We start from the raw sequence: 26180 nt of genomic DNA on the forward strand, positions 1-26180 counted from the left end.
TGTGGGAAAAGCTTCTGGGTTAACAATTTTTCATAGAAGGAGCCAAAATGAACAGAAGCTGAAACAAATGGATGGGGAAAATATATTTTTCAAGCATTAGGACCATATTTTTGTTTTTTTATAGATTGCCATAACGTTAAGGTAACTTCAACAAAATTACGTAAGTATTAGTGGTGTAGTTACTTGCTAAACATGCGTACAATTCTCTTCATTTCATGATTAAGAATAACCCACTAAAGTGTTTGGATGGCCTTGGGGATCGGGCATATTTCAGCTGCTGCTCAGTTGAAGCTGTTCTTCAAACATGGATTATTAAACACCACCAGATGGATTCGAAACTGGCAGACCAACCACACATGTTGTGCTCAGTGAAACTGCATCTACATGGAGAAACTGCATCTACATGCGGTGGAGAACTCCAAAGCTCTGTTTTGTGTCCAGTTCTCTTCAACATCTTCATCAATGACTTGGATGGGGGGGATCGATGGGGAACTCATCAAAATTGCAGATGACACCAAACTGGCAGGAATAGCCAACACTCCAGAAGGTGGGCTTAAGATACAGAAGAATCTTGAGAGACTTGAACATTGGGCGCTATCTAACAAAATGAAATTCAAGGGTGAAAAAAGTAAAGTTCTACATTTAGGCAAGAAAAACAAAATGTAAGGTACAGTATAAGTGGTACCTTGCTCAAGAGTAGTAACTATGAGAGGGATCTTGGAGTCCTAGTGGACAACCATTTAAATATGAGCCACCTGTGTGCAGCAGCTGTCAAAAAAGGCAACACAGTTCTAGGCTGTCCCAGAAATATTTCTGGGACTGCCTTCTGCTGCATGAATCCCAGCGACCAGTTAGGTCCCACAGAGTGGGTCTTCTCCGGGTCCCGTCAACCAAACAATGTCGCTTGGTGGGACCCAGGGGAAGAGCCTTCTCTGTGGCGGCCCCGGCCCTCTGGAACCAACTCCCCCCAGAGATTAGAATTGCCCCCACCCTCCTTGCCTTTCATAAGCTGCTTAAACCCCACCTCTGCCGCCAGGCATGGGGGAATTGAGATACACTTCCCCCTAGGCCTTTAAAATTTATGCATGGTATGTCTATATGTATGATTGGTTTTTATATAATGGGTTTTTAACTGTTTTTAGTATTGGATTATTGTTATATACTGTTTTATTACTGTTGTTAGCCGCCCCGAGTCTGCGGAGAGGGGCGGCATACAAATCCAATAAATAAAAATAAGATCACGTGAAACGTTAATACCACTTTATAAGGCCTTTGAAGGCCACACATGGAATACTGCATTCAGTTTTGGTCACCGCGATGAAAAAATAATAATAATTAATAATAATAATTTATTAGATTTGTATGCTGCCCCTCTCCGAAGACTCCGAAAGGATGTGGAGACTCTAGAAAGACTGCAGAGAAGAGCATTGAACTCAATTTAAAAAAGAAATTAAAATCATTTTCCTGCTTGTGGCCTTCATCCCTGTGTCCCTTCTGCCTCCCATTCAGGCGGGAGTTCCCAACAACTGCAAGACACAAGCTGGGTTTCCATCAGAGCTTCTGGTCCTCCCGCTTCTGTTTCTGACAGGATCTGGACTCTTCTGAGGTGTCTCTTCTACCCAGCCCTTGAGGGAAGCGAGTTTAAATTCTCCAGAGAGATTTTTCTCCATCTCCACGGACGGTTCTGGGACAGGAAACAGAGGGAGAGGGAGAAATTGCTGCCTCTTGAGACTTCAAAGGCTTTGTCTGACAGGTAGCCATTGAGAAAGGCCTTTCCTCCTCCTCCCAAGCCCACCCTCACCGCCCCTCCCCCTTCCCCTCAGACGCGGTCATCTCCCCCCCCCCCCCTTCTACAATCCGGGCACTTGGTGGCAAATCCACCAGGGGGCGCCCTCCGCCAAGAAAAGGGAACTCCGGCGCTTCCCCACTGGAGGGCAAATATCCCGGCTCGCTTCGTAACGGAGACCGGAAGGCAGTGACGTCACAAACGCTTGCCGTTCTAGGGTGCCGCACTCGCTGTCGTTAACCCTTGTGGACCCGCAGACGGTGCAGAGACTGCGGGAGAGTGGCGGGAGGAGATCCAGAGGTGCCCCGGGTGAGTGGGGGACTCTTCCCGGGCAAAGGGAGGCGGAGGAGGGAGAGATCCGACTTGCACCCCGGATCCCATGCTCCGCAGCCGCCCTCTCCATCCAGGGGGAAGCTGGGAAGAGGCCGAGTGGGGGGAGAGGAGGGTCGAGCCAGCTGGCGAGGAGGCAGGATTCGCACCGGGCTCTCCAAGGCACCGATCCTGTCTCCGGAGTGGGAGAGAAGCGGGGCGGCCTCTCCAGCTGCCTCCTTCCCGGTCCTGCTCGGAGGGAGCTCGGCCCTGAGCTGGGATGACCCACCTGGAGCTCTAGGCAGGTTGGGTGAAGGTTGTTCAGGGGCTGAATTCCACTTTCTAATTCTTGGCGTTTGTTTTTCCTTCCATCTCAGACACAGAAACTCTTTGCAAGGCAAAATTTTTCTCTTGTGGAAACAACTTGCAGGGATCAGTCCTGCAGCCCTAGAAATGGTCCTGTGAAGGAAAAGCCATCTGGAGACCCACAAGAGTCCCTGGACCCATTTGATCTGCACAAGAGAGAAAGGATGGAGACACGACCCTTTGTAAAGGATGGAAATGGAAAAGGCCCTTCGACTATTCAGCCTGGGGAGGGTGGGAAGCTCTGGACAAGACCTGGGCAGAAGATGCTGGAGGAGGAAACCATCCTCCCTTCAGAAGTTCAGCCCTGGAAGTTCATCCAATGCCAGGAGGCTGAAGGTCCTCGAGGATTTTGCAGCCACCTCCATGAATTTAGTAGGCGATGGCTCAGATCAGAGAAGCACACCAAAGCCCAGATGCTGGACCTTGTTGTTCTGGAGCAATTCCTGGCTCTTCTGCCTCCAGAGATGGAGATCTGGGTGCGGGAGTCTGGAGCAGAGACCAGCTCCCAGGCGGTGGCCCTGGTGGAAGGCTTCCTCCTGAGCCAGGCAGAGAAGGAACAGGTCGAGTTGCAGGTGAGAGCTCCAAAGAGAATAGAGAATGTAGTCAGGCGGTAGGGAAAGCAAGTAGGATGCTTGGCTGCATAGCTAGAGGTATAACAAGCAGGAAGAGGGAGATTATGATCCCGCTATATAGAATGCTGGTGGGACCACATTTGGAATACTGTGTTCAGTTCTGGAGACCTCACCTACAAAAAGATATTGACAAAATTGAACGGGTCCAAAGACGGGCTACAAGAATGGTGGAAGGTCTTAAGCATAAAACGTATCAGGAAAGACTTCATGAACTCAATCTGTATAGTCTGGAGGACAGAAGGAAAAGGGGGGACATGATTGAAACATTTGAATATGTTAAAGGGTTAAATAAGGTCCAGGAGGGAAGTGTTTTTAATAGGAAAGTGAACACAAGAACAAGGGGACACAATCTGAAGTTAGTTGGGGGAAAGATCAAAAGCAACATGAGAAAATATTATTTTACTGAAAGAGTAGTAGATCCTTGGAACAAACTTCCAGCAGACGTGGTAGATAAATCCACAGTAACTGAATTTAAACATGCCTGGGATGAACATAGATCCATCCTAAGATAAAATACAGAAAATAGTATAAGGGCAGACTAGATGGACCAGGAGGTCTTTTTCTGCCGTCAGACTTCTATATTTCTATGTTTGAATACTTCACCTCTCCTTCCCAAACATCTCTGACATTTGTACTATGTGGTGATGTCCCACAAATTCTTGTAGGACATTGTTCCATTGTTTTCTCACTCAACCTCACGGATGGATATTTGGGAGTTTAAGGTTGTGTTTTTGATATAAGAATCCACTTTATATGTGGTTTATATTAATTCTCCTTTTTTCTTCCTTCCTCCTATTGGAAGTGCTGCACTGTAGAGGACAGAGATCCCGAGGGAAAGAAGAATCCATCAAATCCCCTTCAGGAGTTATTTTTCAGGAGGATCGCTTGGGAAGATCAAAGTTGGAACACCTCAGGAGGTAATTGAAGATGGTGATGTGGCTAGAGGGGAGGGATGATGTATTATATAATTCTTTTATTAGTTTTATTGTTTTAATATGGGCTTTATATTTTATAAGCCACTTTAAATTGCCAGGTGCCAAGAGGCGGCATATAAATTGTCTAAAATAAATAAAATAAATATTTTGTTAATTATTATTTTTTTAATTATTTATTCCTTACAGAGAAACAAAGAATGAAATTTTCTGGGTTTTATGACAGCGATCAAACAGCGGTTGAACCTCTAAATCAAGTAAGAAAGCGGAAAACTATTAGATTTATATTCTCACCTTCAGGAAGGGAAGTGGGTGTGCAGAGGGCTCTCTCCTTCTCTTTCCCCCCTTGTTTGGACTGGATTATTTTTGTGCCCTTCTACAACAGCAGAATAGCAGGTTGAAGTTGCTGTAGGTCAACATAGGGTGAGATCATCCAAGGGCATGGGGTGAGGTATCATCAATACGCCGATGATACCCAGCTATACATCTCCACCCCATGTCCAGTCAACGAAGCAGTGGAAGTGGATGTGCCGGTGCCTAGAGGCTGTTGGGGCCTGGATGGGTGTCAACAAACTCAAACTCAACCCAGACAAGACGGAGTGGCTGTGGGTCTTGCCTCCCAAGGACAATTCCATCTGTCCATCCATTACCCTGGGGGGAGAACTATTGACCCCCTCAGAGAGGGTCCGCAACTTGGGCGTCCTCCTCGATCCCCAGCTGACATTGGAACATCATCTTTCTGCTGTGGCGAGGAGGGCATTTGCCCAGGTTCGCCTGGTGCACCAGTTGCTGCTCTATTTGGACAGGGATTCATTGCTCACAGTCACTCATGCCCTCATCACCTTGAGGTTCGATTACTGCAACGCTCTCTACATGGGGTTACCTCTGAAAAGTGTTCAGAAACTTCAGATTGTGCAGAATGCGGCCGCGAGAGCAATCATGGGGCTTCCTAGATTCACCCACGTTTCTGCAACATTCTGCGGCCTGCACTGGCTGCCGATCGGTTTCCGGTCACAATTCAAAGTGTTGGTAATGACCTTTAAAGCCCTACATGGCATTGGGCCAGAATACATCCAGAACCGCCTTCTACCGCACGAATCCCAGCGGCCGATAAGGTCCCACAGAGTTGGCCTTCTCCGGGTCCCGTCGACCAAACAATGTCGTTTGGCAGGCCCCAGGGGAAGAGCCTTCTCTGTGGCAGTCCCGGCATGGGGGAGTTAAGATATTCCTTCCGCTAGGCCATTACAAGTTATGCCTGGTATGTTTGTGTGTATGTTTGGTTTTTATAATAAGGGTTTTTAGTTGTTTTATTAAATTGGATTGTTACATGTTGTTTTTTATCATTATTGTTAGCCGCCCCGAGTCTGCGGAGAGGGGCAGCATACAAATCCAATTAATAATAATAATAATAATAATAATAATAATAATAATAATAATAATAATAGCTTCCTCTTGTTTTTTGTTCTGCTGGATACTCCTCCAACTTTGTGTTTACAAGAAGCATTTTTTTAAAAGTCCTCCAAGAATTAAGAGTAAACATATTGCAATGGCCAGGAACAACTAGACCTCCGTTCTTTTTGAAATTTATCGACCTCATAAGATACAGACTAACAGAGTTCGAAAGGACCTTGTAGTTCACCTAGTCATCACTGACCTGTTCTGTGCCAGTTCATTTGGATTTTCTTTCCTAAATGTAGCACATTACATTTCTCACCATTGACTTTCATCCTCCTGTTTTTTCTGTGTCCAGGAGAGTCTTGTGTCCTTCGAGGAGGTGGCTGTGTATTTCTCTGAGGAGGAATGGTCTCAGCTGGATCCTGACCAGAAAGCGCTGCATTCGGAAGTCATGCTTGAAAACCATAGGAACGTGGTCTCTCTGGGTAAGAGTTTTCTAATCCCCAATCAGAGCATTCAAGAAGACAAATTATAGTTACTTTTTATTTTAAAAAATCACTAATAAGATATTGTCTCTTGGAAGGCAAAAGGAAAGGATCTGGCCTTAGGTACCTGTAGGAAGGAAAGAGTCAATGTCTCTTTGTTTATTTATTTATTTTATTTATTGGATTTGTATGCCGCCCCTCTCTGCAGACTTGGGGCGGCTAACAACAATGATAAAAAACAACATGTAACAATCCAATTTAATAAAACAACTAAAAACCCTTATTATAAAAAACAGAGGTGGGTCTTGAGTAATTTGTGAAAGACAAGGAGGGTGGGGGCCGTTCTAATCTCTGGGGGGAGTTGATTCCAGAGGGCCGGGACTGCCACAGAGAAGGCTCTTCCCCTGGGGCCCGCCAAACGACATTGTTTGGTCGACGGGACCCGGAGAAGGCCAGTTCTGTGGGACCTTATCGGCCGCTGGGATTTGTGCGGTAGAAGGCGGTTCAGAATGTAGGGCTTTAAAGGTCATTACCAACACTTTGAATTGTGACCGGAAACCGATCGGCAGCCAGTGCATGCCGCGGAGTGTTGCAGAAACGTGGGCCTCTGTTTAGGCCTCTGTTCTCTGCTATATAAGGCTTGCACGAGATCCAATGCAAAATGCTCTGCATTATTATTATTATTATTATTATTATTATTATTATTATTATTACAGTGTTCCCTCAATTTTCGCGGGTTCGAACTTCGCAAAAAGTCTATACCATGGTTTTTCAAAAATATTAATTAAAAAATAGTTCGCGGGTTTTTTCCATATACCACGGTTTTTCCTGCCCGATGATGTCATATGTCATCACCAAACTTTCGTCCGCCTTTAATAAATAAACATGGTGAGTAATAATCTAAATGGTTGCTAAGGGAATGGGAAATTGCAATTTAGGGGTTTAAAGTGTTAACGGAAGGCTTGTGATACTGTTCATAGCCAAAAATACTGTATTTACTTCCGCATCTCTACTTCGCGGAAATTCGACTTTCGCGGGCAGTCTTGGAATGCATCCCCCGCGAAAATTAAGGGAACACTGTATTATTATTATTATTATTATTATTATTATATTATTTTATTATTATTATTATTATTATTATTATTATTATTATTATTATTATTATTATTATTATTATTATTATTATTATTAGGATTTGTATGCCGCCCCTCTCTGAGGACTCAGAGCGGCTCACAATGTGTTGTCAATTGTCTCTGAAACCTCCCCAAATAGTGTGAAAACAGAAATTTCATGCTCAGGCCATGGAACAGCATTCTCCCAATCCACTTCAAGAACAAAGGCCTTATGCACCGTGACAAAGAGCATCCTAGGGTACAAGTAATTCCCGAGTTTCAACAGTTCCAAGTTATGACCTACCTCCCTGTCAGATACTTAAGACTCAGTCCGGAAATTACGAATCTTACAGCACGACGAATGACAGCACAGGAATTGCAACAACAATCATCCTACCTTTACCTCCACCCCATTCTGCTGGGACTTACTTTATGAGGTTGCAGCAAGCTGGCGGGTCGTTTGCCTGCTTGGGTGCATTTGCAGAAAAAAGAGCCCTAAAGTAGTGACAGATATGCAATATCAGAAATGGGAAACCTGGTATGTCTGATCTCACATGATCTCGCATTGCAGTATTTTAGCTCTCTGTTCTCTGCTAACCAAGGCCTGCATGAGATCCAAGATAAATTGCTTTGCAAACAAAGGGAGGGCCTATTTTCTTTCAAAGATGTTTGTTCTGGATCTCGTGCAGTTCTCAGCTTTATTAAAGTTTGCTGCAAAATTAACCCACTCCAATAAATCTTAACTTGTCTCATTATTCACCCTTGATTGTTTACCCTGATTATTCCCTGACTAAAAACAGACTTACATTGCAATTTCAGATATAGAGATAATTGTAAAGAAATATATGTTTTCTATATATTTTCAAAGCTTTCAAGACCCAAGAATATAGAAATCACCCTGCCCATATGACACCACTGTAAGCACGTAAACAAAAAACCTAATGGAATTTTGGAAAAATTGAGAAGGAAATTCACTTGGTTTTCTACGGTTTGGTTTTTTTCTCTAACCTTATTATCATTTTCATTTCTCTTTTGCTTTGAAGGTAATAAAGGGCAGGAGAATCAAGATTCCTGTGAACTATTCCAAGTGATCAATGCTAAAGATGGAATGGAGAAGTTTGGAATTCAAATGGTAATAGAAATCCATGACAGAACCCAGTCAAATGATTGGAATCAGGAAAGCTCATCTCCCACCGATGCTCCGATTCAAGACTTTCTTGCCCAACAGGAGAAAATAAGGAAAAAATACATTGGAAAAAGTTTGAAGCCAACCAATGCTAAATTACAAGTGAAAGAACATGATTTAAGCCAAAACAAAGGAGAAGATGCTCTAAGGAGACACAACGGACAAAATTACAATGAGACATTCATTTCTTCTCTTGGAAATAAGTTCCTTACATCTCGAAAAGTGATTGACAGAATCGAGAAGCCTTACAAATGTTTGGAATGTGGAACATGTTTTAGAACAAGCAGGCAACTTACTTCCCACGAAAAGATTCACACTGGGAAGAAACCCTATAAATGCGTGGAGTGTGGAAAGACCTTTACTCATAACAACAACCTAAGAATACACAAAAGGATCCATACAGGGGAGAAGCCGTATAAGTGCATGGAGTGTGGAAAGACTTTTGCTCATACCAGTACTATAAGCATACACAAAAGGATCCACACAGGGGAGAAGCCACTTAAATGCATGGAGTGTGGAAGGGCCTTTACTAATAACAATAACCTAAGAATACACAAAGCGACCCACACAGGGGAAAAGCCGTATAAATGCATGGAGTGTGGAAAGACCTTTGCTGATAGCAGCTACCTAAGAATGCACCAAAGGATCCACACAGGGGAGAAACCGTATAAATGCATGGAGTGTGGAAAGACCTTTGCTCATAACAGTGACCTAAGAATACACAAAAGAATCCATACAGGGGAGAAGCCGTATAAATGCACTGAATGTGGAAAGACCTTTGCTCAAAGTGGTAATTTTATTTCCCATAAAAGGATCCACACAGGGGAAAAGCCGTATAAATGCATGGAGTGTGGAAAGACCTTTGCTCATAACAGTGCCATAAGAATACACAAAAGGATCCACACAGGGGAGGAGCCATTTAAATGCATGGTGTGTGGAAAGACCTTTACTAATAACAGTAACCTAAGAATACACAAAACGAGCCACACAGGGGAGAAACCTTATAAATGCATGGAGTGTGGAAAGACTTTTGCTGATAGCAGCTACTTAAGAATACACAAAAGGCTCCACACAGGGGACAAACCGTATAAATGCATGGAGTGTGGAAAGACCTTTGTTCGTAAGAGTAACCTAAGCATACACAAAAGGATCCACACAGGGGAGAAGCCATTTAAATGCATGGAGTGTGGAAAGACCTTTACTCAAAGCGGTAATCTTTTTTCCCATAAAAGGATCCACACAGGGGAAAAGCCGTATAAATCCCTGGAGGCGTCTGTAATATGGTAAATGATTTAGCTTTACTAGATAAATGGTGAAAGCAATGTAAACTGTAGTTTAATTTTTCCAAATGTAAAATAATGCACTTGGGGATAAGGAATCCTCAATCTGAGTATTGTATTGGCAGTTCTGTACAGTATTAGCAAAAACTTCAGAAGAGAAGGATTTAGGGGTAGTGATTTCTGACAGTCTCAAAATGGGTGAGCAGTGTGGTTGGGCGGTAGGAAAAGCAAGTAGGATGCCTGGCTGCATAGCTAGAAGTATAACAAGCAGGAAGAAGGAGATTGTGATCCTGCTATATAGAGCACTGGTGAGACCACATTTGGAATACTGTGTTCCATTCTTGAGACCTCACCTACAAAAAGATATTGACAAAATTGAACGGGTCCAAAGACAGGCTACAAGAATGGTGGAAGGTCTTAAGCATAAAACGTATCAGGAAAGACTTCATGAACTCAATCTGTATAGTCTGGAGGACAGAAGGAAAAGGGGGGACATGATCAAAACATTTAAATATGTTAAAGGGTTAAATAGGGTTCAGAAGGGAAGTGTTTTTAATAGGAAAGTGAACACAAGAACAAGGGGACACAATCTGAAGTTAGTTGGGGGAAAGATCAAAAGCAACATGAGGAAATATTATTTTACTGAAAGAGTAGTAGATGTTTGGAACAAACTTCCAGCAGACGTGGTTGGTAAATCCACAGTAACTGAATTTAAACATTCCTGGGATACACATAGATCCATTCTAAGATAAAAATACAGGAAATAGTATAAGGGCAGACTAGATGGACCAGGAGGTCTTTTTCTGCCGTCAGTCTTCTATGTTTCTATGCATGGAGTGTGGAAAGACCTTTGCTTATAACAGTGACCTAAGAATACACAAAAGGATTCACACAGGGAAGAAGCCATTTCAATGGATAGTGTGTGGAAACACCTTTGTTCAGAAGAATGATCTTACTGCCTAACAAAATCCTCACAGGAGATGAACCCTCATAAATGCATGGAAAGTGGAAAGACATTTGCTCGGAAGTATGGTCTTACTTGCCATAACAAAATCCCCATAGGAGCCAAAACATATAAATGCATGGAATGTGAAAAGAGCTTTGCTCAGAAGAATAATCTTACTTTTCATTAAAGGATCCACGCTCAGGAAGAACTACATAGCAATTCCAATTGCACTTAAAGTTATATACGACTCCACAACGGTTTACAGAATTCTCTGAGAAGTTTACAAAGTCAGCATATGTTCCCCAGTAATTTTCCCACCTCAGGAGGATGATAGCCAAATCAATCATGATCCTGTCAGAATCAAATTTCTGACTCTGGGCAAATGGCCTACGGTACTGCATTCCAGCCACTGACCCACCATATCTATAGATTTTTTTCTAGAATTGTCCTAAAAGTGTGAGTTCCAGGTGTATTTATCAATGAAGAGGCAAGAGCCATTGCGATCTCCAGAACGTTTAAAGTTTATTAAAAACTACTAAAATTACATAAGCTTTTGTTAGTCCTCTACTAAGGTCAGAGTGTTAAAATCCCCATTGAAGACAGTTGATTTTATATAATGCTGCTCAATTTGCAATTATTGCCTGCGTCACAAATCCACACTCTTCGCTTTGTTGTTGCTAGCTTAGTCATTTTTATCTGTATACATATTGTACCTTTCTGATCCAAACAAGACATATTTGAATCCAACAAAATAGAACAGAATTATTATTGGAATATAATTCTTAATGATTGTCATAGGGGTCAAATAAGCAATCAGGAAACAACCAATATTAATAAAAATCTTAAGGCTACAAGCAACAAGTTACAGTCATACAGTCATAGGTTGGAGGAGATGGGTGATAGGAATGAGAAAAAAATAGTAATAATAGTAGTGCAGACTTAGTTAATAGTGATAGTGACAAGGGAATTATTTTTTTAGCGTGATAGCATTTGAAAAAAAAACCACCTTGCGTCTACTTATCTTGTGTGTGGGGCTTATTGGTGGTGGTGCTCTTATGATGTGGTGGACCTCTTATGATGTGATGCAATAATGACAAATTTCAACCTGGTGCATGTGGGAAAAGCTTAAGGTAACTTAAAATTAAATATCAGTAGTGTAGCTACTTGCTAAACATGCATAAAATTCTCCCTGTTTCAGGATTAAAAATTACTAACCAACTAAAGTGTTTGGATGGGAGTGGATATTTCAGCTGCTCCTCAGTTGAAGCTGTTTTCTCAAATATGGATTATTAAAGTTTTGGTGTCAAACTGGAGAAAAAAAATAGATACAGAAAGAAAAATCAGATGTCACCTCCATCTTTTAAAATGGATTTTTAATCACTTTCTCATCCTTTTAAATTTTGTTTTACTCCCTGTAGCTAACCTCTGTGTGTCACTGTTGACTCCAAATCCGGTCAAATGTTTTCATAGGAATGGAGCCTTCAGCTTTTATTCTTTTGCTTTTTCATTGTCTTTTTCTCTTTTCATTTATGATCCAATGATATATCCCTGCATTAAATTCTCCAAGGAATTTAAGATACCAAATCATATTTCTTGAGGTGAATTTCTTACTCAATTCCTATGTAAGAATGGTTTTTTCCTTCCTCATAATTTAGCTTTATATGTGTTTTTTGGGAACTTCCTTTTCTTTTCTTAGAAGAGGCTGTGTATGTGTGTTTATTTGTTTGTTTGTATGCCACCCCTCTCCATAGACTCGGGGCGGCTCACAGCAATAATAAACAATATATAACAAATCTAATAATTTAAAAGAAACACTAAAAGCCCCATTATTAAAAGCAAACATACACACAAGCATACCATACATAAACTGTATAGGCCCGGGGGAGATGTTTCAATTCCCCCATGCCTGACGGCAAAGGTGAGATTTAAGGAGATTACAAAAGGCGAGGAGGGTGTGGGCAATTCTATTCTCTGGGGGGAGCTGGTTTCAGAGGGTCGGGGCCACGACAGAGAAGGCTCTTCCCCTGGGTCCCGCCAAACGGCATTGTTTAGTTTATGGGACCCGGAGAAGGCCAACTCTGTGGGACCTAATCGGTTGCTGGGATTCGTGCGGCAGAAGGAGGTCCCGGAGATATTCTGGCCCGATTGCCATGAAGGGCTTTATAGGTCATAACGGTATGTTTCTGCCCTTCCTGCTCCCTCCTTCGGTAAGAGGATGAGTGAACAATTTGAAAATGGCAGCTGCATATATTGAACTAAAGAAATAAAAAAAGAAATGAATTAAAATCATTTTCCTGATTGTGGCCTTCCTGCCTGTGCCCCATCTGCCTTCCCTTCAGGCTGGAATACCCAACAACCGCAAGTCACAAGCTGGCTCCTGATACTTGTCTTCTGACCACTGATCCTGTTTCTGACAGGATTTGGACCCTTTTGGGGCCTCCCACAATCTCTGCCCAGCCGTCCAGGGGGCTGCTCTTGAGGGAAACGAGGTCAAATCCTCCAGATCCACAAACGGCTCCCGAACAGGAGACAGAGGGTGAGGGAGAAATTGCCGCCTCTGGAGATTTGAAAGGCTTTGTCTGACAGCCATTGAGAAGGGGCTTTCCTCCTACTCCCAAGCCTATTCTACACGCCCTCTCCCTTCCCCTCAGACGCGGTCCTCTTCCCCTTCCACTTCTACAATCCGGGCACTTGGTGGCAAATCCACATGGGGGCGCCCTCCGCTAAGAAAAGGGAACTCCGGCGCTTCCCCACTGGAGGGTGAACATCACGGCTGTCTTTGTAACAGAGGCCGGAAGGCAGTGACATCACAAAGGCTTGCCACTCTAGGGTGCTGCACTCGCTCTCCTTAACCGGAAAAGTAGCGAAGCTGAGGGAGAGTCTGGCGGGGGGAGATCCAGACGTGCCCCGGGTGAGTTGGGGGGGGGTCTTCCCGGGCAGGATTCGCACCAGGCTCTCCAAGGGACCGATCCTGTCTCCGGAGGGGGAGAGAAGCGGGGCGACCTCTCCAGCTGCCTCCTTCCCGGCCCTTCTCCGGGGACCTCGGCCCTGTGCTGGGATGAGGCTCTGGAGTCTCCAGGCAGGTTGGGTGGAGATTGTTCAGTGGCTGAATTCCAGTTTCTAATTCTTGGCGTTTGTTTTTCTTTCCATCTCAGAGACAGAAACTCAACGGAATTTGAAATATTTGCAAGACTGAATTTTCTCTTGGGGGGAGAATAACTTGCAGGGAGGGCCCACTTCTGCAGCCCTAGAAATGGTCCTGTGAGGGAAATGGCATCTGGAAACCCACAAGAGTCCTTGGACCCCTTTGGAATTCCTCTGCACAAAAGAGAAAGGATGGAGACACCACCTTTTGTAAAGGAGGGAAGTGGAAAAGACCCTTCAGCTGTTCAGCCTGGGGAGGGTGGGAAGCTCTGGAGAAGGACTGGGCAGAAGATCCTGGAGGAGGAAACCATCCTCCCTTCAGAAGTTCAGCCCTGGAAGTTCATCCAATGCCAGGAGGCTGAAGGTCCGCGAAGATTTTGCAGCCACCTCCATGATTTTAGTGGACAATGGCTGAATTCAGAAAAGCACACCAAAGCCCAGATGCTGGACCTTGTTGTTCTGGAGCAATTCCTGGCTCTTCTGCCCCCAGAGATGGAGAGCTGGGTGCGGGAGTGTGGAGCAGAGACCAGCTCCCAGGCGGTGGCCCTGGTGGAAGGCTTCCTCCTGAGTCAGGCAGAAGAGAAGGTGCAGGTTGAGTTGCAGGTGAGAGCTCAAAAGAGAATAGAGAATGTGTTTGAATACTTCACCCCTCCTTCCCAAACTTCTGACATTGGTAATATCTGGCAATGTCCCACCAATTCTTGTAGGTCATTGTTCCACTGATTTCTCGCTCAACCTCACTGATGGATATTGGGGGCCTTGAGGTTCTGTTCCTGATGTAAGAATCCACTTTCTGTCATGTAATTCTGCTTTCTTCCTTTCTCCTATTGGAAGTGCTGCACTTTAGAAGTCAGAGATCCCGAGGGAAAGAGGAATCCATTAAATCCCCTTCAGGAGCTATTTTTCAGGAGGATTGCTTTGGAAGATCAAAGTTGGAACCCCTCAGGAGGTAATTGAAGATAGGGATGTGGCTAGAGGGGAGGGGTGATTTTATTATTTTAATATATTATATAATTATTTTATTAGTTTTATTTTTTTTAAAATGGGCTTTATATTTTGTAAACCGCCTTAAGTTGCCAAGTGCTAATATGCGGCATAAAAATTGTCTAAAATAAAGAAATAAAATAAACATTTTGTTAATTATTTATTTTGAAATTATTTATTCCTTACAGAGAAACAAAGAATGATTTTTTCTGGGTTTTATGACAGCGATCAAACAGCGGTTGAACCTCTAAATCAAGTAAGAAAGCGGAAAACTATTAGATTTATATTCTCACCTTCAGGAAGGGAAGTGGGTGTGCAAAGGGCTCTCTCCTTCTCTTTCCCTCCTTGTTTGGACTGGATTATTTTTCTGTCCTTCCACAACAGCAGAATAGCAGGTTGAAGTTGCTGTAGGTCAACATAGCTTCCTCTTGTTTTTTGTTCTGCTGGATACTCCTCCAACTTTGTGTTTACAAGAAGCATTTTTTTAAAAGTCCTCCAAGAATTAAGAGTAAACATATTGCAATGGCCAGGAACAACTAGACCTCCGTTCTTTTTGAAATTTATCGACCTCATAGGATACAGATTAACAGAGTTCGAAGGGACCTTGTAGTTCATCTAGTCATCACTGACCTATTCTGTGCCAGTTCATTTGGATTTTCTTTCCTAAATGTAGCACATTACATTTCTCACCATTGACTTTCATCCTCCTGTGAAAGCATGCAGCCCTCCTTCAGTGGGTCGACCTCCGGGAAGGCACAGAGTGCCGTGATTGCCACATCAGAATGAAATGACAGAGAGAGAAAGTTTTCTCGATGAGACGACCTCTGTTAAATCAAGATCGCTCCTTTTTATTGTGTTTCACTTTTCCTGACATGTGGTACAGAATAACCAATTTGCGAACACCACATACATTAAGCCATCCCCCTTACTACCATTCATTCCTACACCATATGGCTTCCCTATAGGTAATTAACGGAAGCTCCATTCTTTGCCTTTTTCCTGGAAAGGAATGAGAGTGAGGCATATATTTCCTTAAATGGAAGTTAGCTATAGGTTTTTTTCATATTGCATACCAAGTTAAATGCTTTCCATACATGGTCATGAATTCTGCAGCTTGCTTACTCAGCCTGGACTTTGCTCCCTTTCTATAGAGGAAGAATTAAGGTTTTATTCAGCACACAATTAGGCTTAAAACATCACTCTCCAGTAATATTTTATTCCTAAATTTCAGTGCCCATAAACCTATGATTACAACACTTCTGTTTTTTCTTTGTTCAGGGAAGTCTTGTGTCCTTCGAGGAGGTGGCTGTGTATTTCTCTGAGGAGGAATGGTCTCAGCTGGGTCCTGACCAGAAAGCGCTGCATTCGGAAGTCATGCTGGAAAATCACAGGAACGTGGTCTCTCTGGGTAAGAGTTTTCTAATCCCCATTCAGAGCATTCAAGAAGGCAAATTATAGTTACTTTTTCTTTTAAAAAATCACTAATAAGATATTGTCTCCTGGAAGGGAAAAGGAAAGCATCTGGCCTCAGGTACCTGTAGGAAGGAAAGAGTCAATGTCTCTTTGTTTAAGCTCCTGTTCTCTGCTATATATGGCTTGCACGAGATCCAAGGCAAAATGCTCTGCATTATTATTAATAATAATAATAATAATAATAGGATTTGTATGCCGCCCCTCTGAGGACTCATATATTTTTTTCAATAATTTTTACCCTGGATTTTGTGCAATACTCTGTAGAGAACACATGCCTAAAATACTCAGTTTGTAGAGAACACATGCCTAAAATACTCAGTTTGTAGAGAACACATGCCTAAATACTTCATTACAAGATCATTAGTGCGAGCGCCTTCATTCTGGTTTTGTGTGATCATCTCGTACTTCAGTAGTTTGGGTTAGTTCAGAACCTGCCCAACTCAAATAGGCCAGCCACAGATCAGGTTACCAGGAATTCAAGTCGTTGCAGATAATTGAATACAAACACAGCAGAAAGTTTAATAACAATAACAATAATAATAACTACTACTAGTACTACTAGTAGTACTACTAGTACTACTACTAGTATTATTATTATTATTATTATTATTATTATTATTATTATTATTATTATGTCAATACAACTCAGCAAACGAGATCACTATGCTGGATTTCGTATTTCATCACCAGTCGGGCGCTTCCCGAGCACCTAGGACTGCGTGATGTAGCGGCGGATTAAGTTTGCCGATCCCAGTAAAGCGGCCTTTTGCAATTGACAGATGAAGATTTTGTCAATGCCAATAGTTTTCAAATGTCTGCTGAAATCCTTTGGCACTGCGTCCAGTGTGCCAAGTACCACTGGGACCACTTTCACTGGCTTATGCCAGAGTTGTTGCAGCTCGATTTTTAGATCTTTGTATTTCACTAATTTCTCTAGCTGTTTCTCCACAATTCTGCTGTCCCCCGGGATTGCGATGTCGATGATCCATACTTTCTTTTTCTCCACGATCACAATGTCTGGTGTGTTATGCTTTTTCTCCACGATCACAATGTCTGGTGTGTTATGCTTCAGAATTCGGTCAGTCTGAAGTCGGAAGTCCCATAGTAGTTTTGCTTGCTCATTTTCGACCACTTTTTTGGGCTTATGATTCCACCAGTTCTTTGCCACTGGTAAATGGTAGTTCCGGCACATGTTCCAACTTCTGGAGGCAAGCTGTTCCATTGATCAACCATTCTGACTGTCAGGAAATTTCTCCTTAGATAAAGTTATGTAGCTTTTACTTCGCTGTCCAGCCTCTGCTGAACTAAATCATCATTATCAGGATAGGTAGCAATTATGTCCCAAAGACCCTCTCTTATGAACAAACTTTGAATCTTCACATTCCAAGAATGATAATTACTCTCATTCTGTTTTGCGAACGGCAAACTACCTGCTGAAAATGCCATGCTTACAAACGCAAACAGCCCCTTCCTATAGATGAGCATTTCACTACTTCAAAGATCTTTTCTGTAGTACACCAAGCTCTGTCTTGCTCAGAAACCTTCTCTGTGGCAGCCCCGGCCCTCTGGAATCAACTCCTCCCGGAGATTAGAACTGCCTCCACCCTCCCTGTCTTTCGTAAACAACTCAAGACTCACTTATACCGCCAGGCATGGGGAGTTGAGACACCTTTCCCCCAGACTCTTTTATACTTTGTTTTATGTTTGGTATGAATGTTTTGTTTGGTTTTTTAAAATAATGATAGGGTTTTATATGATTTTTAATATAAGATTTGTTCTACTTTTGAAGGCATGCAGCCCTCTCCCGGTGGGTCGCCCTCGGGGAAGGCACAGCATGCCTTGATAGTCACATCAGAATGAAGCGACAGAGAGAAAGTTTTTGGGAGGACGACCAAGAATGGATCCAGGTGTCTCCTATTTATTGTGTATTGACAGTTCTGACATGTGGTACAAAATAACCAATTAGCAAATGCCACATACATTTAAACCAGCACCATATAAGGCAAACTTCTTACATTCCTTGCCTTTTCCCATGGTTGTGTGATTGCAAAGGAATGTCAGTAATGCATACCATATATTTCCCTATATGGAAGTTCTATATGTTTTCTTTAAATGCTTTCCATACATGGTCATGATTCTGCAGAATGCTTCATCAGCCTAGACTTTATTGCCTTTCCATAGAGGAAGAACTAAGATTTTAATACAGCACATAATTTAGGCTTAAATATCACTCTCCAGTAATATCTTATTCCTTAATTTCAGTGCTTATAAATCTATGATTACAACATCTCCTCTGTTTTTATTTTTAAAGAAGCATGATTATTGAGAGGAAAGGATCCAAGAATATTTTGGCTTCTGCCAAAAAGGCAGATTGTCCCAATTAATTTTGCAGTACCCATGATCATGAAATTGGTAAACAAATGAAGAATTTAAAAAGCAGAGTCATCTTCTTCCCCTGGCATTTGTGGTGGTACTTTAATTTTTAGTGGATCATCATAATATGGCTCAGGGGAAAATAGAAGTGGTTGTTTTATGCTTTGTACCACATTAAATTTTATACTATCTCTATATATAGTCATCAATGAAGAAATGCATTGAATACAACAACGCAAACAAATAAGACAAATAACAATCAAAACAATAGCTATTATCAATTTTCACCATGGTAATGTTAAACATGGCAAGTGTCCAATTATTTAATAAATGTAAATCTCTATAATTCATTGCCGCTCCTAATGAAGGAATAAAGACTCTGGCAATTTGCGTTGCCACCTTCTGTAAGGGGTGGCTGTTCTCTTTGGTTACGCAATCGACCACGAGGAATAGTGGTGTGAACAGAAATGGCTGGTGCCACCATTCCAAAAGTACAAGTATCAGTATGATTGACTATAAACTCTCTATAGGCATAGTTATCACAAGTAGCCAAAGTGAATCCAGTAAAGCAACAAAGGCTTGTGTTTGCTGAGAGAAATTAAAATACGTAACATAATGTCACAAGAAATAACATTTCAATGAGGTATTAAACTAACTAGGAAATGAGTAAACATCATCAACCTTTGAGGATAAATTTTTACATTGCACTGTATGGTAAAATGTAAACTCACATAACGACCAAATGTCCACCTCGGTCTGATTTGGTAAAGTGGTATTTTGGTGAAAGCATACCCAAGCTAAGTGTTGTATAGAAATATAGACTTTACCGGTTGCTCTACATGACCTATCTAATGCTTTCATTGGGTTGGTCATCATTAAACAGGAAACCCATTAAGGGAATTCCTATACGCCATTGAGCAGGCATATGAGAACAAATCCAGAGGGAATAACATGACAAACCCAGTGGTGGAATGATAGGGATTTAAATTCCTCTGGGTAGGTGGTAACAGGCAGTGGTGATTACCGCATTAAACTAAGCATATTTGCTGACTGGATGTTCATTACAAAAGGCAAAAGACAATACATAGTATCATTAGTACAAACAATACAAAATGGTAACAATTTTTTTTTCCCCATGTCATTGGAGCCATGAGTTCATCCCATATTGAAAAATGATATCCTGGCATCTGTTTGTGCAAAATTTGACATCCTTTTGGTGGGAGGTATCGTGATGGGTCTTCAGAACAGCAATCATCATAGGTAGGAGGGTGCTCTTGCCTAGTTTCCAGGTCAGGCATAGAGACAGCTTCTGTAGAATCAGTCATTGTTGTCATGGACATCTGAAACAGGATCAGGGACTTCCCCTTTTTTATTAATTTTTTGGGAAATATAGTCTTACGTGTCTTCCAGGGACCCAAAGCAAACGACCGTCCAATTGTATGGCAGCGTAACCTCGCCCCCAAGTAATGACGTCAGCTGGACCACGCCAAGTCAGATCAGGCACTTCTCAATAGTAGACTGGTGGTCGAACTAGGGAGGACGAGGGAGCTGAAAAATTACGTTCAACTGCAGACAATGGAATCGTTCCGGAAAGATTCAAAAATTTAAAAATGAACAAAGAAATGTTAATAATGTCTTGCACCGCTGGGAGGCTGGGGGGACCTTTACCCCTTAATCCAGATTGGTTTGTCAGTTTTGAGTTCTTTTGGACATCCCAACGATGCAAAAGTCCAAATGCAATAATTAATAACCTGCTTAGTGGCATCACCCTTTTGGGGTGTGGCCATAATAAACCCTGAAAAATTATCAACATGAATTTATTTCCAGGGGGCAAATGAAGGATATTGCGTTACATCCATTTGCCAGATTTGCACAGCCTTAAAGCCTTGGGGATTAACCCCCATAGGGATAGAAACCCCTTGTTTAATGGCTGTTGCTTCATTTAATGAAATACCAAATTGTTTAATGAGCACTTTTTATTTTGATGAAAAAATGCATGATTCTCCCATGGAGTGGGAGCCACAAGGAAATCATTTCCTTCCAGTAATATACCAGGAAATGGCTGGTAGCTGCAAATATGGGCAACAAAGAAAAAAAAATTTTCATTGATGAACTAATAGCTGTAGTGTATGAAACAATGTTCACAAAAAACACTCCACAGAAGGAGAAAGATAGGCTTCAAAAATATTTTGAACTATCTGAGTAACATATAAACTATTTGATATCAAATTAAAGAATTGATCTTTAAACTAAATAAAAGCTAGAATAGTTGCAGCAAGCTCAGCACGCTGGGCTGAGGTTTTGGGGGATGGTAGTCAAAACATTCCATTCTCCCTGAAATTGCCAAGTACTAGCACCAAATTGTTTTACTGAGTGCATCTGGCAGAGGTTGAGGGGAGCAGGGAAGTTCCCTTTTACAGAAACCATTTTTATCAAAAACAATCTAGGGTCTGAGGGTAGGTGATACAATACTTGACTTGGCCAATCTGCCAAGGCAAATTGGAGATCTGAGAATTCAAAAAAAAATTCCATATACTCAAGGGACAAGAAGTTAAAAAGTTAACAAGTTTCCATGCTAATCAAAAATCTACAACGCTTGCATCCCTTAGTAATCAAAGAGCAATGGGTTTTGAGAAATGGTTTTTGAACCAATTCAACAAAAGCAGCCAATTTTTTTTAAAGGCCACTGACCCACCCATACAGGGCTACCATTTAAAAAAGTTTTAAAAAGAGGAGTAACAGACATGACAAAGAGTAGAAATCAAACGTGCATCAAATTGTGACATCAAATCTCTTCCCCACAAATTTAAATTGAGTGGCAAAATAACAGGTTTGACCATTACTTTTGAATCTGGGGAGGTTACTGAAAGCCATTCCCTACTGATAACAGGAATAGCAGTAGCAATAAGTAGTCTCTGTCTTTAAAATCAATTGGGAATACACAATGCACACAAGAGATATCAAAAGAGTAAATCAAGAAAAATAAGGCAAGAACATGAAATAAATTCACGATGTGAATAACAAAGGCAAAGTTGAAGGAAGATTAGAACTGCTAGAATGATCAATAGGAAGAAAACAAGTTGAACCTGGGATTTGCATGTCCACAGATTCTTTAGCAAAAGTTTCATTGAAATCACAAAAAGAGAATGGAAAGCATTTTTCAGCCTTTGTAGATTGCCCCATGATTAGTTTCCCTGCATTGTTGTTTCTGGAGTTGCCGCTGCTGGGGGAGGGGATTCACAGGACACTGATTAACCCTCCCAAAGCTTTTTTACAACAAGGGAAAAAATTCAAAGTTTAATATTAATTAGTTTTGTAGCTGCCCCTCCAATCACTTGGGGCAAAGGTACATGTCCCAGTAATACTTATGAATGAATTTGAATGCCCTAGAGAATAACAGCTCTCTAAGAATTTTAACAGGCAAAGCTCTATTCAGGTCTCTAAAAATGTTAACAGGCAAAGCACAAAAAGAGGATATATCCTAGAATATTTCCTATTCTTCTAGCTTACTCTAATATAGCACCTTTATGTCCAATTCTGGTGCTATTGGAACAGAAAAAATTACAGGATACATTTTGGAAGTCTCTGTTTGCACTTTTTGTGCTGATTCATATGGCAGAGGGAGGATCCATGCCCCCCTTCTTTTTTACATTATCATGAATTTAAAGACATTCTATAACAATCATCCATGTGGAGAGTATTTTCAGGGGTGTTCTTGGCACCTCATGAAAATAAGCTTCCAATTTTATCCAAATTAAACAATTTAGCATGTTTTTTTTCCAGATAGATGAAACAATTTTGATAAATATACTTTAGTAAATGAACTAACTCCTTTTTTGAAGGCAAAAGCAAATTTTCCCATTATTTTTCAAAGTTAAATAAGGATGACCTGGTTATTTCCCTGAATTCCTCAAAATGCTCTATCTGCAAACTTAAGAAAATCCAGATCCTATACTCACTTAAGAGGGTCTTTGTATACTCACCGCTAGCCCTCGGGTGCACAGACATTCATCCTTTTTCTTTCTTCTCTGTCGATGAGTCAGGACGAACCAGGAAACGTGTCCTTTATCTGGATCACGTCGGATAGGGCACCAGATGAAGGCATGCAGCCCTCCCCCGGTGGGTCGCCCTCGGGGAAGGCACAGCATGCCTTGATAGTCACATCAGAATGAAGCGACAGAGAGAAAGTTTTTGGGAGGACGACCAAGAATGGATCCAGGTGTCTCCTATTTATTGTGTATTGACAGTTCTGACATGTGGTACAAAATAACCAATTAGCAAATGCCACATACATTTAAACCAGCACCATATAAGGCAAACTTCTTACATTCCTTGCCTTTTCCCATGGTTGTGTGATTGCAAAGGAATGTCAGTAATGCATACCATATATTTCCCTATATGGAAGTTCTATATGTTTTCTTTAAATGCTTTCCATACATGGTCATGATTCTGCAGAATGCTTCATCAGCCTAGACTTTATTGCCTTTCCATAGAGGAAGAATTAAGATTTTAATACAGCACATAATTTAGGCTTAAATATCACTCTCCAGTAATATCTTATTCCTTAATTTCAGTGCTTATAAATCTATGATTACAACATACTTTAATATTGTTTTTATTATTGTTGTGAGCCACCCCGAGTCTTCGGAGAGGGGCGGCATACAAATCTAATAAATAAATAAATAAAATATGTTTCCTATATATTTTCAAAGATTTCAAGACTCAAGAATATAGAAATCACCCTGCCCATATGACACCACTGTAAGCACGGGGGGAAAAACCTAATGGAATTTTGGAAATAATTGAGAAGGAAATTCACTTGATTTTCTACGGTTTGTTTTTTTTCTCTAACCTTATTATCATTTTCATTTCTCTTTTGCTTGAAGGTGATAATGGGCAGGAGAATAAAGATTCCTGTGACCTGTTCAAAGTGATCAATGCTAAAGATGGAATGGAGAAGTTTGGAATTCAAATGGAACTAGAAACCCCTGACAGAAACCAGTCAAATGGTTGGAATCAGGAAAGCTCATCTTCCACCGATGCTCCGATTCAAGACTTTCTTGCCCAGCAGGAGAAAATAAGGGAAAAATACATTGGGAAAAGTTTGAAGCCAACCAATGCTAAATTACAAGTGAAAGAACACGATTTAAGCCAAAACAAAGGAGAAGATGCTATAAGGAGACGCAACGGACAAAATTACAATGAGACACTAATTTATTCTCTTGGAAATAAGTTCCTTGCATCTCGAAAAGTGATTGACAGAAAAGAGAAGCCTTACAAATGTTTGGAATGTGGAACATGTTTTAGAACAAGCAGGCAACTTACTTCCCACGAAAAGATTCACAGAGGGGAGAAGCCGTATAAATGCATGGAGTGTGGAAAGACCTTTACTCATAACAACAACCTAAGAATACACAAAAGGATCCATACAGGGGAGAAGCCGTATAAGTGCACGGAGTGTGGAAAGACCTTCAATAATAAGAATAACCTAAGAATACACAAAAGGATTCACACAGGGGATAAGCCATATAAATGCATGGAGTGTGGAAAGACCTTTGCTGATAGCAGCAACCTAGGAAGACACAAAAGGATTCACACAGGGGAGAAGCCGTATAAATGCATGGAGTGTGGAAAGACCTTTGCTCAGAACAGTGAGTTAAGAAGCCACAAAAGGATCCATACGGGGGAGAAACCATATAAATGCATGGAATGTGGAAAGGTCTTTTCTCATAACAGTACCCTAAGCATACACAAAAGGATCCACACAGGGGAGAAACCATTTAAATGCATGGAATGTGGAAAGGTCTTTTCTCATAACATTGACCTAAGAATACACAAAGCGAGCCACACAGGGGAAAAGCCATTTAAATGCATGGAGTGTGGAAAGACCTTTACTCAAAGCAGTAATCTTTTTTCCCATAAAAGGATCCACACAGGGGAGAAGCCCTATACATGCATGCAGTGCGGAAAGACCTTTGTTCGTAAGAGTAACCTAAGCATACACAAAAGGATCCACACAGGGGAGAAGCCATTTAAATGCATGGAGTGTGGAAAGACCTTTGCTCAAAGCAGTAATCTTTTTTCCCATAAAAGGATCCACACAGGGGAAAAGCCGTATAAATGCATGGAGTGCGGAAAGACATTTTCTGGTAACAGCTACCTAAGAATACACAAACGGATCCATACAGGGGAGAAGCCTTATAAATGCATGGAGTGTGGAAAGACGTTTACTCATAACAACAAGCTAAGAATACACAAAAGGGTTCACACAGGGGAGAAGCCCTATAAATGCATGGAGTGTGGAAAGACCTTTGCTCATAACAAAACCCTAAGCATACACAAAAGGATCCACACAGGGGAGAAGCCGCATGAATTCATGGAGTATGGAAAGACTTTTGCTGAAAGCAGCTACCTAAAAATTCACAAAAGGATCCATACAGGGGAAAAACCATATAAATGCATGGAGTGTCAAAAGACCTTTGCTCAGAACAGTGAGTTAAGAAGCCACAAAAGGACCCACACAGGGGAGAAGCCATTTAAATGCATGGAGTGTGGAAAGACCTTTGCTGCTAGCAGCTATCTAAGAATGCACCAAAGGATACACACAGGGGAGAAGCCCTATACATGCATGGAGTGTGGAAAGTCCTTTGTTCGTAATAATGCCCTAAGAATACACCAAAGGATCCACACAGGGGAAAAGCCATTTAAATGCATGGAGTGTGGAAAGACCTTTGTTCGTAATAATGCCCTAAGAATACACCAAAGGATCCACACAGGGGAAAAGCCATTTAAATGCATGGAGTGTGGAAAGACCTTTACTCAAAGCAGTAATCTTTTTTCCCATAAAAGGATCCACACAGGGGTAAAGCCGTATAAATGCACGAAGTGTGGAAAGACCTTTGCTCATAACATTGACCTAATAATACACAAAAGGATTCACATAGGGGAGAAGCCATTTCAATGGGTAGTGTGTGGAAACACCTTTGTTCAGAAGAATGATCTTACTGCCTAACTAAATCCCTACAGGAGATGAACCCACATAAATGCATGGAATGTGGAAAGACATTTGCTCGGAATAATCTTACTGTTCATAAAAGGATCCACGCTCAGGAGAAACTATATAGCAATACCAACTCCACTTAAACTTGTATACTCGTGCACCATGGTTTACAGCATTTTCTGAGAAGTTTACAAAGTGTTACGTAGTACATGGTTGTTTGGGATTGCCATGTTAAACTGCCTATTGTAGTTTCTTGTATTTAAGTAGTAATATCACTTTAAGAGTTTTGGCTGGTTCGCCATAAGAGGGCGCCAGTACTCTCTCCTACAATGATGCTGAATTGCTCATTCACTTTTGTCTTTACCTTGAGGGGGGGGGAGTGTGTACTGCTTAGTGCTTGTTATATGCAGTTTATATTGTATTGCTTAATGTTTGCTATGTACAGTTTACGGATTGTTTCTGTTTTATGTATATATGTAAATAGTACTTAATCAGCATAACTAAGTCTGTGTCATTATTGCCTGTAACACACACACATCCACACTGTTCTTAATCTCTGCTCGGTGTATGTCGAAGGTCTCATAGCCTAGCTATACCGAGACATACCAACAGTCAGCAAATTCTCCCCAGTTATTTACCCACCTCAGGATGATATTATTATTATTATTATTATTATTATTATTATTATTATTATTATTATTATTAATTGAATTTGTATGCCGCCCCTCTTCGCAGACTCGGGGCGGCTAACAACAGTGGTAAAACAACATGAACAAT

At 41.4% G+C, this 26180-nt stretch overlaps 1 protein-coding gene across 1 annotated transcript in view; it reads left to right on the forward strand.

Annotated features, from left to right (window-relative positions):
- Positions 1-25900, forward strand: part of LOC139162870 (zinc finger protein 91-like) — a 131724-nt gene extending 105824 nt beyond the window's left edge. The window contains exons 1-6 of the mRNA XM_070743734.1: positions 13249-13340; positions 13585-14176; positions 14408-14522; positions 14746-14813; positions 15836-15965; positions 23290-25900. Coding sequence (XP_070599835.1) covers positions 13700-14176; positions 14408-14522; positions 14746-14813; positions 15836-15965; positions 23290-25415 — 2916 coding nt within the window. The 5' untranslated portion in view covers positions 13249-13340; positions 13585-13699 and the 3' untranslated portion in view covers positions 25416-25900. Of the gene's footprint in view, positions 13341-13584; positions 14177-14407; positions 14523-14745; positions 14814-15835; positions 15966-23289 lie in introns of the transcript that reaches the window.
- Positions 25901-26180: the final 280 nt, after the last annotated feature.

This window comes from Erythrolamprus reginae, chromosome 2, assembly GCF_031021105.1.
Source record: "Erythrolamprus reginae isolate rEryReg1 chromosome 2, rEryReg1.hap1, whole genome shotgun sequence".
Taxonomy (NCBI): Eukaryota; Metazoa; Chordata; class Lepidosauria; order Squamata; family Dipsadidae; genus Erythrolamprus; species Erythrolamprus reginae.